Source organism: Ictidomys tridecemlineatus, chromosome 7 (genome assembly GCF_052094955.1).
Source record: "Ictidomys tridecemlineatus isolate mIctTri1 chromosome 7, mIctTri1.hap1, whole genome shotgun sequence".
Lineage (NCBI taxonomy): Eukaryota > Metazoa > Chordata > Mammalia > Rodentia > Sciuridae > Ictidomys > Ictidomys tridecemlineatus.
In genome coordinates this window covers 186,571,902-186,583,962 of record NC_135483.1, presented here as the reverse complement: position 1 = coordinate 186,583,962, position 12,061 = coordinate 186,571,902, and the positions used below count along the sequence as shown (strand labels likewise).

The window sequence follows — 12,061 nt, the reverse complement described above, 5'->3', positions numbered from 1 at the left end:
CGTGTTGGTTGGCTGGGTTTGTTCTGTTCTGGCCACAGAGAGCTGATAGTAATGGAAATGCCTTTCATTCTCTCCAGATAATAATAAACAGACAAAATTTAAATGAGTGTCTAACTTGCATTTTAAAAAAAATTTTAAAATTCTCATATCATATTTGTTTTATGTAAATAGAGAGAGAAGTAGAAGTTATAACTTCAAAGGAATATATAAATCAACCAGAGATTAAATTTTAAAATTTTACCTTTTTTGAATTTCCATACAACAGATAACTACTATAATATATGTTTGTGTTTTCTAAATTTTAGCTTCTTTATTCAGAAAATGAATGTAATTCTAGAGTTAAGAACTAAAAAACATAAATTTTACGAACATAGTTCAGTGTCTTGAACACACTAAACCATAAATTGCAGTAGGTGTTATCATTATTATTATTGATATTTTATTGTGATAGATGACACTCATAATTATTAATTATTTCAGTTATTATCATATGCATTTTGTGAACAAAAATCACTCCTGGTTGGTTTTATCTCATGCTCTAATTTTCTTTTTCATTATTGATAAAGCTTTCACACATTTCTAATATATTTATGCATATGCTATATTTTATGCAATAATATAAAGTGCCTTAATTTCTTTTGATAATAAAGTGAAGTTTAGATAAAACGGACAGATCAATCTGCCTAAATACTTACACATATATATAGCAATTTGAGATATAAAATACAAAGTATCACTCTCATATCATATTTGTTTTATGTAAATAAAGAGAGAAGTAGAAGTTATAACTTCAAAGGAATATATAAATCAACAAGAGATTGAATTTTACAAGTACTGTGGCTTTGTGCTGTTACTGCCTAGAACCGTATTTGCTATATAGGGGAACCTGAGTGAATATTTGTTGAATAAATACATAAGTTAAGTCAATGAACATTGTTCTAGCACTTTTATGTACAGAGCAAATGGCCAGGTACTTTAGGGAATACAAGGTTTACAAAAGAACAAATCTAAGCTCCCCTTTCTGGAACTTATAATGTATTAGAGAAGACAAATCCCCAAAGAGATAGCTATTATAAGACAGATGGCATTGTAATGGAAACTCAAACACAATACCTAAGGATTGGAGGGTGGAAAGGGCTGTTTGAAAATTATGCATCAATACCAACTGGTGGGAAATCCGACAGAATCCTATTAGTGACAGTAAAGAACACTTGATATTAATTTCTTTACAACATTTAGGGATTTTTTTTAATAGTGAACTTTTTTTCATGAAATATTTTTTCTTCTCAAATGGCAGATGAATGACCAATCACAGGGAACTGATTTAATAAAAAACTGGAAATTTCTTCCTTAATAGTTTTTTTTTTTTTTTGTCTTTGGTAGTGGGGATTGAACTCAGGTGTACTTATCACCAGGCCACATTCATATTCCTTCTCCCTTTTATTTTTTTATTATGAAACAGGTTCTCAGTACATTGGAAGGTCAGTTGGAAGGTAAGTTGCTGAGGCTGGTCTCGAACTTATGATCCTCCTGCCTCAGCTTCCCAAGTCACTGGGATTACAGGTATGCTTAACTGTGCCCAGCTCTATGGCACTCTATGCCATGAGGTATTGTATGTTATTTTGATGAGGAGGAACATGAAAAGATGAATTCTCGGATTTTGCTCTGTGGCTGCAATGTTATTTCTGGGAGAAGTGACAGGATTTCTAATATATGATCAGAATTGATTCTCTCATCAAGCTTTCTCAGCTTCAATTTCCTATTCTAATCCCCTGTTGTTGCTGCTGCTGCTGCTGGTGGTGGCAGGGAGGTTCTAGCAAAGACAAGAGGAGATGAAATGGAAAGAAAAGTTGTTTAGCCCTGACCCGAGGCTGATAAAATCAAAATCTTTGAGTGGGACCCACATCAGTATTAAATAAAAATCTCTCAGGATATATGTAATATGCTACAATGATGGAAAATTATATTGTTCTAAGGCAATGTTCTCAAATTTTGCTGGTCATTAAGAATTATGTGAATAGAGAATCATCTGGATAGCTTGCTGAAGAAGACTTATGAGTTTCAGGCCCAAAATCCTTCTGGGATAGAGTTTAAGGTTTTGCACTTCTACAAGTCCCAGGAGAATACCATGCTACCCATCGATGGGGCACTTTGAGTAGCAGAACTCTAGAGTGTGCTCCCTAAACATAGGTGGAAAAGCAATTGCCTAGGGTTCAATGTTCAAAGAGTGTCTGTGGACAGTTGGCATCAACAGACCTTACTGAGACCTTACTACAGATGCCACAACTCAGTCTTCATTAAATCAAAATATGATAAACATGTGTGCTAAACTTTGAGAGGCACTGCTATAGAACTCTCAAATTGGCTGCATATTGTAATTACTTGGGTAATTTTATAATCTATAGATGCCTATGTTTTATACCTCTGGTTGCCTTCTGCAGATTGGATGTCTTTAAGAATTATCCTTGTAGTTTTTCTGAGAAGCAAAGTGTGAGAAGAACTACTCTAGAGGACATAATGTGAGGCAATGTCCTGCAAAGTTGTCTTTAAAATGTTCTTTTACTCTCATGATCTGTAACATTGCCTGACATTTACTCATATGTGTTAGTAAGAATCTTCGCAAACACCAATTGCCATAGGAGGATGGATATTGTTTTATCAGTAACCCATCTTGGTGTTAACCTAATTTAAGTAGTGTCAGAGATCACAAAACTGGGGAAAAAAGAGGTTTAATTGGTATTAGCAAAATGGACGAGATTAACACTTCAATTTATGGAGGTACTTCCTGTCGTAGGTGAATTGCTTGGAAGCCTAGAGGTGTGGTGGGGTGACAGGTTATTTTTTGTTCAGCCAAGAGGTAGAATGATGCCATGAACATTTACTTGAGTAGCTAGGGGAATGAGACTAAACTATGAAAATGGATGAGACTAAACCATGAAAATAAGTCAGATTCCTTTTTTTTTAAATGAATGTGAAAAATAACTAGTGAGGAATGGTGCAAATATATTAATGACACTAAGTTTGGACATATGGAAGAAGACCTAAACGATTGATAAAACGGCCATTAGAGACCATTTCAGGTTACTACATTCTTACCGATGTACTTTTTTTTTTTTTTATAAATTCATCAAGTTTCAGAATCTTGTCTCACACTACAGATCCTCAATAACATTTTATTCATTGATACCCTAGCAAAATTAAGTACTGAAGTCCTCCTTGTTTAACCTGAGTGGATTCTAGATCTATAAATTAATTAATACACAAGTTAAATACCCTTCCAATAAATACTTTGTGGGGCATGCACAGGTCTGGGCTGTGAAGGAATTTTATTCTCTAATTCCTCTCTAATTCCCAGAGCACCCTGAGGTACACTTTGAATCAGTTAGCTGCAATTAGGTGCATGGGAAGAAAAATGTCAAGATTTTCTCTTATTCAGTGGGGCATTTGGAGACAGAAGCCAAGTAAATGGTGATTAAGGACCATCTGAGCTTTAGATCTCATTGCTCATTGGCACAATCTTCCACAATATTTAAAATCTCATAGACAACTGTAGAAGTAGAAATATTAGTGTGTTTTTTTGAAAGAGTTCATGTTGATCTTTTTTCTTGATGAATAAATACAAGGAATGACAGTTAACTAATTTAAACTATTGCTTTTATTATAATTACACGGGAGCACAAATAAATAAGCACAAAAGTATTGTAAAATATTGTCAATGCACTAAAGAAATCAATTTGTTTTCAAACAACATCTGGTTACTTCAGTAGTATCAAAGTACATTTATAATTACATGTTACCTAAAAAAATCAAGTACAAAAATTAAGAGACATTAAAACATCAGTGTTTATATTATTATGTATATATAAATGGCTAAGTAACACACAAGTAGAGAAATCTTTTATCTAATGCTTATTTGCACATTTTTTCAGGCACATACCTGACATTTCTAATGAGTTATGAAAAATGTGATATGACATTCAGATTCTTAAATATGGTAAACATGTTATATTGAAATGGATGTTAAATGGTTTTCTTTAAAAACCCTGTCTTTAAAAAATGTAGTGCCATTAGCCACTAAAAAGCATATTATTTTATACCATTGTTCATAGTTATTTGTTTCAATTGTTTGAAAAGAGCAATAAAGTAAACATACAATTGCTAAATACGTAAACACGTCTTCAGTGCAAGATAACAAGACCTGTGACTTTACTGTGCTTTTTTTTTTTAAATAATCACAGTGCACTTTACACAAATTGCTACGCTATAAATGTTAAGGAGTTCCAAACAAAAGAAGTGCATTACTAAACATTTCCATATATATTATTTATATACAGTATGTATTCTCTATGGAGGTGTACATGTGTAAATATAGATGCTTTTAGGGTGGGCAAACCCAGTTGTATTTGGGAACAACTAAATCCTTTGAAGGATTTTCACATGTTTGATTGTGATTAATGCAAAGATTCTTTAAAGGTGTTTCCCCTTAAATTTGAAACTTTACAAGATTTAAAGAGAAATATAATCAATCATTTTTTCCAAACTATATATATATATTTTGCTACAGTGAAATTGACCCAAATATCAAAGGGTTTTAAATCATCCTAACCCCAAGCCATAATGTTCACATGGCAAAATGTGTCATCCTTTCATTGATTTACATAGACAGTAGTATATATTGTACGTGTACATACAGAGGCTTACACATAACATGTTTTATACTTAGACATTAAATTTAGTATGTTTTAGTATTTTGACTGTACACTTGAGCTGAAGAAAATGAGAATGCTATATAAACACATAAAAGCTGTTAAACATATGAAATTGTGTATCTTCTAAAAACTGGCTTTATTTTGAAAACATTAGTGATTGCATAATTTACCTCCTTGAAGGCAAGGATCACATCTTTTTCCATGTTTAATTCCAAGTGCTTGAGAAACTTTTTAAAAAATGATTAATAAGTTGCTCAATAATGAACAGCTAAAGAAATAATGGGTTAATAGCAAATTGTCCATATTTTTCAATTAACTCTCTATTCTCCCATAGAAGGAAGATGTAGTGAGATCATGTCAACACTACAGGTACAGTTTTTCTTTTATTTCCACTTATGTTCATGACACAATGCATTGTGATGCTAGTCTACCTGTACTCTACTGCAAGTATGAGTTACCCTTCATCTCAGAATCGCATACTATTTAAATCATTTCTTGATTTCTCATATAAGCATAGTCATTTTACAAATTCTACTGACTTGCTGTACCATGTAGGTGATATGAACTTGTAATTTGTACACACATTGTTCTGGTATCTCAGTTAGAACAAAACCTAGTAAGGTCATTTAGGTTTGATTGATTTGATTACGAAACAACTCAGTCAAAAAAATCAAACCAAATTCTTTATGTCAAGAAGACCCACACCTATGTCAAAATTGAGTAAGAAAAAACAATTTCTGTTTCTAGAAGCAATCAAAAAAATCGTTCACTATTTTGAAACAGAGTCACTATGTTCAAAAGTGAAGTTGTGTCTAACTGTATTCAATCACTGTGCATTTGAAAGCGTGTATATACATATATAACAAAGAGGGATTTTAGTCTCATGGTGTTGTGTTCTACTCTGTCAATTATTTAATATGGGTGAACATGAACCTTTATTAATGCAAGTCCATCACTTTTCACTCCAAATTTGCTTCATTAGCACAACTGAGGGGAAAATGTTGGCAGTGTCTTCGTGAGGGACCACTGTAATACCACAGGTGACTTAGGCTTCTCTGACTGGGAAAAAATGCAGTATTTCATTTTTCCCTTCCATCATTTTTAAAGAAATTTGTTTCTTCTCTGCTAAGAAGTACTTCACAAATAAAAGCATCTTGCTGACAACCAATAAAATTCTATTTCTATAGAATTTGCTGTTAAAAAAGATTGTTTTTTATAGATCTGAGCTCTTTCAACCTGATAACTGTGCCATGATATGATTTGTTCTTTGGCACTGCTGAAAGTATGAGCTTTATCATGGCATAGTGTACTGCCTGCAGGTTATCTTCTGACCAGATTCACACAGGGAGGTGTCCTGATTTAGTACTGCCAGAGAGTCAGCTTACCTTTCTCTCTATGCTAATGGCCCCCATTTCTTCATATAGAGAAATACCATGCACTGAGGAAATGGACTAGAGAATGGCTCTTGCCACCATGGGCAACTCTATATTGTATAGGCACAGAGTGACAGAGGTCACTTTTCCAGATATTTCAGTTACTTCCCATGTAGGGAAACATCTAGAGAAATAAATGGAAGTGTTTCTCTAAGGTCAAACTTTCAAACCTCCTCAGAAAAGAACTTTTGAAAGAGAAGTGCATGAAATCTTGCCATAGCATATGTTGGATGGAACAAATGGGAAGGGCTGAGTTCAACATGAATCAATCTTGACAAGTATATGCTTCTTGTAAAGGGACTGGCATTTAAAAATATTTTCTGCCTAATTCAGAGAGATATGAGCAAGATCAGCATCTGAGAAATACACCTGTATCTCCTAATAGGAAGGTGTTACCTAAATATAAATTTTGAAGGAAGAATAATCTTTAACATACTAAGCCTAAATATATAGATCATAAAGAAACTAAAAATCGATGACTTATATTTGACTGATTGGGTTGTATATGTGTAGTTGTGATCATTTAAGTGAAGATAACATAAACACATTGTATCCAATTATTATTTTATCTTACACATTTTCATTATTCATAAATTTGTGATCCATTGATTATTGGGTTTGAAATACAATCTATAGCTGATGAAACATGGAAGCAGGATTCATTTAAGCTACTTATGACCTTTCTGAGATATCCTGTATTTGTGATTCTGCTTTTTTCAACACCTCACTTATACAAGCAAAACCTAAATCTTCAGTAAGAATTTTATGTATACAATTCTTTTGCACGCATGCGTGCACACACACACACACACACACAAATACACACTTGCTCCCACTTACCTTTTCCTTTATTCTTTCAGAATTCTAATTGGACATCAAAATATACATTAATTATAAAACTCTAAAAAATTATGTTATAGCATTTCAAAGGCTCTTGAAAGAAACTATTACCAATAAAGCATTACTAAGTTTCTGTCAATATAGATTACAAAAATTCCCCAACTCCTGTTATATTTGGTTTTATTGAGCAGCATGGTACTATTGCTGTCAATACCCTTACATGGAAAACTACTGTGACAATAACTTCAAACACACACTTTTTCTCTGAGAAATATAATACTAAATTGATTGTTAACGAAGAACCACATACTGTCAATTTTAGGAAGCATAAATAGTAATTTAAATATACAAAATATATGTGATACTTTCCTTTTTTATTTATCCGTGGCAACATTTATATTCAACTAACAAATTACTTTTAAAAGATATATATGATTTTTTTAAAAAAAAACTTAAATTTCATCACCACATAAAATCGAATCCACCTTATCCTCTATCCCCTGCATTTCCTGTTTCTTCCTTGAAACAAAATAAAGAAGTGATCATCACTCTTTGGTCATGGAGTCATAATTGGTCAGAATGGGTGTGATGGTCATGTACGGATTATGACCCCAAAATTGGATAATTAATTTTAAAAAAAGCAAGAAATACTTTTTCATTAATGGGATTAAAATTTGAGAAAGATTGGCATTTAGTGTACGTAGATATGTAAACTAGTCTAGTTGAATGTTTGTTTCTTTTTCTAAAGGAAACAATCATGCACATGAAAGGTTACTGATGGCGTGGCCACAATGTCAGTGGCCTCATGTGCTCCACAGCAGTCACCCTCACCAGCATCTGACTCCTTATTCCTTCCATTGTCACAGTGAACCCTGGTCTCCTCCAATCAGATCCATGATGATGCAAGGACACATGTCCCTAAAGTCATTTGTGAAGGAAAAGTTTCCTGCTGGGATGTCCAAATATATCCTAAGAACTTTCTCTGGAGTCTAACCATTATTTTTTTATTATAAAGAATAGGATATTGAAGAGAAATTCTCATGAAAGAAAAATATTGGTGTCAATGTAATGTGGATGTCTAAATTAACATCACATTTGCATTCATTTCCTGTCAAACCTTGAGAAACTTAAAAAGCAGCAGATGCTCTTCACAAATATGATATTCAATTTTTACATTACTAGCACCAGATCCTATATTATGTGGCTGGATATGATGTGTAGCTGTGAGTTACTGTACACAAGCCAAATGTGGGCAGGAGAGAAAAAAAAAAACATTTTAAATGCAAAAATTAATAGTAAAAGGCATCAAGGGGTTACATATAAAAGAGATAACAAACCAGTTAATACCGAAATTATATCATATAGTAAACTTGATATTTCTGTATTTATATATATATATATATGTATAGTGTGTATTATTTCAGGTGTCACCCATAAATTAGTAAAATATTTACAATTTAATATCTTCTGGATTCAAAATAATCCGGGATAAATAATGTGCCTTAATTGCAAAGACATATACATTTTATCTTGTATGTGCCACAAGTAAGCACAGCTTCCTGTGGCATTCCACTCCAACAGAGAAGATATGTTTCACGTGACCGAGTCGACCTCCCTCTGGGTAGTAAGTAACCAGGAGCTGCCGCCATCCTCCCCACGCTCAGATGGCAGTGTCCCAGAATACCGTTTGCTGTTTAGAATATGGTGGAGGGCTGCACTTCTTTGCACCTGTGCTCTTCTTCCAGCTGGGTAGGATAGGCATGCTATCCTGTTTGCAAAGGCCCTTTTCCGTTTTCTGTCTAGCCTTTATTTCCTTGCACAAGCAACGCTTTTTCTCAATCATCTCAAGCATTGTATGGTCTCCATGAAACCACTGCATGCAAGCCACCTAGCAGAAAAGAAAGAGTGAATGCTGAAGAAAACATGGAATGGAAGCATATTTTGCACTGTTAGTTGTCATTTAGAAAAATGTCAGCTGTTTCTACACCTCCTTTAAAAACTCTCAGAAATGAATGGAAAATACATTAATTCTTACAAAGCAAAATGTAGCCATGGAAACCATTAAAAATCTTTGTTTTGAAATTGGTAAAATCATGATATTATTTAATAATTATTCAGGCATACATATTTTACCAATATGGAAATAAAACTTTTTAAAAATGTTTATCTTTTTTAAACAATTTGCTAGATCTTTGCTTTTTACTTTCACCTTAGCTCCATTGTGTTATTGGTCCTACTAAATCTAAATTCAATTATTGGAATTATTTTTCATTGAGATTTAACATAAATGTGATATGTTGCAAAGATGTTAATGAACATTTTCATTCTTGAAATGAATTTTAAAACCTTAGAATTGTTTGTAAGTATATGGAATACAATAAATATTTTAAATATTTCTTCCTCTTGAAATGACTTTCAGTGTGCACCTTATGTTTGGAATATAAATGCTTCAATAATTCGACTGTAAAGAAGTTTTTGATACTTCAGAGAATGTTGAATTAGAATCATTGATCTCTACATGGACATAGTTTCTGATTAGTTCCAGAAACAGAAAAAGATTCATCGGGTCAATTGGGTTAGCGGGAGAAAGTTCAGAGTGAACTATGCTTTGGTATGTGCACATGTAGTACTAGACAGGTAAACACTAATCCCAGGTATGAGAGGTACAATGTGTGATAGTAACTTTCATTGGAATAGATTCTGTCCCAAGCAAAAGGCAGTGAGACTGGCCCATGAGCCCAGCTAGGATGGAGAAGCTTGAATTTAATTGTTTAAGCAAATCTACTCTATGATTTGCAGAGTAAAAGTAGTTCACTTGAAGATACTGAACTTGATGTTACAGAAAAGCAAATACCTAATACTTAATCTATATCAGATCTCATTCTAAGCACTTTGCATGGGTTATTTCATTTATTCCTCACAAGAAAGATGCTCTGAAATAAATACTATTCGGTAGCCCAAATAGTGATGATAAAATGACACTTATATTTTGGAATTCTACCCAAAGTAATAGAGCCAATGATTGGAAGTCAGGATTTGAACAAAAGAGTTCATTTCTAGCACCTGTTCCTTTAGCGACACCACTCAGCCTCTCAATGTGTACAGGTAATGGACAGGACTGGGAAGATAAATTGGTACAATATCTTTAATGCATGAATGAGGAAGCTAAGTCTTCAAGAAGTTGCCTATCTTGCCCAAAGTCAGGCAAGGATTATTTGGTTTAAATAATACTCATAGAATTATCACCAATCCTAAACCTTTAGGGAGAGGGCAGGACCTAAAGCCAGAAAAATACAGATTCAAATCCTGGACATGCCAAATTTCCATTATTCACTCAGCTTCTGGATTCTTTAACTGAACAACATAGTTGGCAATACCTCACTTTCAGAAGCTGGTTTGAGGTTTAAAGTGATAATGAAGTCCTTCTCACTTAAAAACAGTACAGCATTTGCCTACACTTTCTTATTCTGTTACTGGCAAAAGCCTGGTAGCTTGACATGTCTGTCTGCCCTCTCTGCAAAGAACTCTATGTGGTGTTACCTCCTCCACACTTCATTGAAAGCTAGGATTTATCTATGCACCACAATTACAAAGCTGAGTGTCAGAAGTTTAAGGAACTACGTCAATGTCATAGTTATTAAGTGACACCCAGCTGTCTGACTCCAAGGTTGATATTCTTTCTAGTACAGCATCTCCATCTCTTGAAAATTATTTAAAAAATTATAATAGTTATTATGGTCTATATTGCCATTTCCAGGTGGCATAATGCAAATGTATTTATAGCTTTATTGTGAATAAAAGTGCTGATCTGACTCAAGGAACCAAAAGATGATATTCTTAAATAAATATGTTAAAATGTGCCTAACTTGATACAAAGTGTCTTAGAAGGATGGGCCATGTATATGCCTTTTAATGTTCTCTGGTACCTAGCTTAAGACCTTGGCCATGGACATTCATATTTACATAAAATGATAGGTGTTTGTTGAGTTAATATAATGAACTGTTTTGTGTTCCAACAGGAGATTGACAAAGCAGCTCAAAGATTATTTGAAAGACCTGTGATGTTTTCTAATATCATGACCCATGGAATAAAAATACAGTAACTCTCTTTAGGTGGAAATATAAGAAAAATTTATTGAATGACTATAAACTGTCATAATGGAATGTATAACAAAGAATTCCCAAAGGCAAGACCTTAATCTCATCCATTTTAGAAGTTCAACATGCAAAACAAAGTTCTAACCCCTCATAAAATTATTAATTGGAAAAAAATCTACCATCATTGAACAATTTTTTTGCCTATCAAAAAAATTCTCCCAATAATCTTATTCTTAATAAAGTCTTGTGTTTGCACATTTCAACATAATTGGAAAATCTCCAAATTTCTTTAAGGCAAATATTCCTTACAGCATCCCCCCCCCATTTGTATTTTATTTATTTTTTCACACAAACATTACATTATGTATTACTTAATTTTATTTAATATTTTGTGATGTGAGTTAGGATAGGTGACTACAAACTAATATGAAAACTGTACACAGGGGAGGGTAAATACACAGGGGAGGGTAAATTGTCTTATAATTATAAGACAATTCTTCAATTATGAACACATATCTCCTAGATGAGAGTTTTATATTAGTGTAATTCAGCAGAGATAATATTCTTAAATAAGTTTATGAAAATAAAATCTAGTGAAGTTCCCTGCCAAGGAGGCAAAACCAAAATCTCCACCAGCTGCATGATCTACACAACACTTTCATTCTAAAGAGTAGAGTACAGAAAAGGGGAGAGGAGTAGCCCTATAGTGGGAAACCCTGGTCCTGTGGCTGACACGCTTCGCCTTCCAGAAGTTCACATGCTGCAATTCTTACTTCTGTGGTGATGGTACTAAGAGCTGAGACCTTCTGAAGTCCCAAGGAAGCTCTTTTCTACCTTCCGTGTTTGAGTACAACAAGTTAAAGCCTGCATCCTGCCAGAGGGCCCTCAAATACAGCCATGGTAGCACTCTGATTTTGAACTTCTCAGAACTGTGATTAATAACTTTCATTGTTTATAAACTACCCAGTTTGTAGCATTTTG

The 12,061-nt window shown here is 33.6% G+C and overlaps 1 protein-coding gene across 4 annotated transcripts in view; it reads right to left on the bottom strand.

The window, feature by feature from the left end:
• Positions 1-3,637: 3,637 nt before the first annotated feature.
• Nyap2 (neuronal tyrosine-phosphorylated phosphoinositide-3-kinase adaptor 2) overlaps positions 3,638-12,061 on the bottom strand; it is a 246,969-nt gene continuing 238,545 nt past the window's right edge. For all 4 annotated transcript variants that reach the window (XM_021727144.3, XM_021727145.3, XM_078018105.1 and 1 more), the window contains one exon: positions 3,638-8,870. In XM_021727144.3, the coding sequence (XP_021582819.1) occupies positions 8,643-8,870 (228 nt within the window). In that variant the 3' untranslated portion in view covers positions 3,638-8,642. The remainder of the gene's footprint in view (positions 8,871-12,061) is intronic.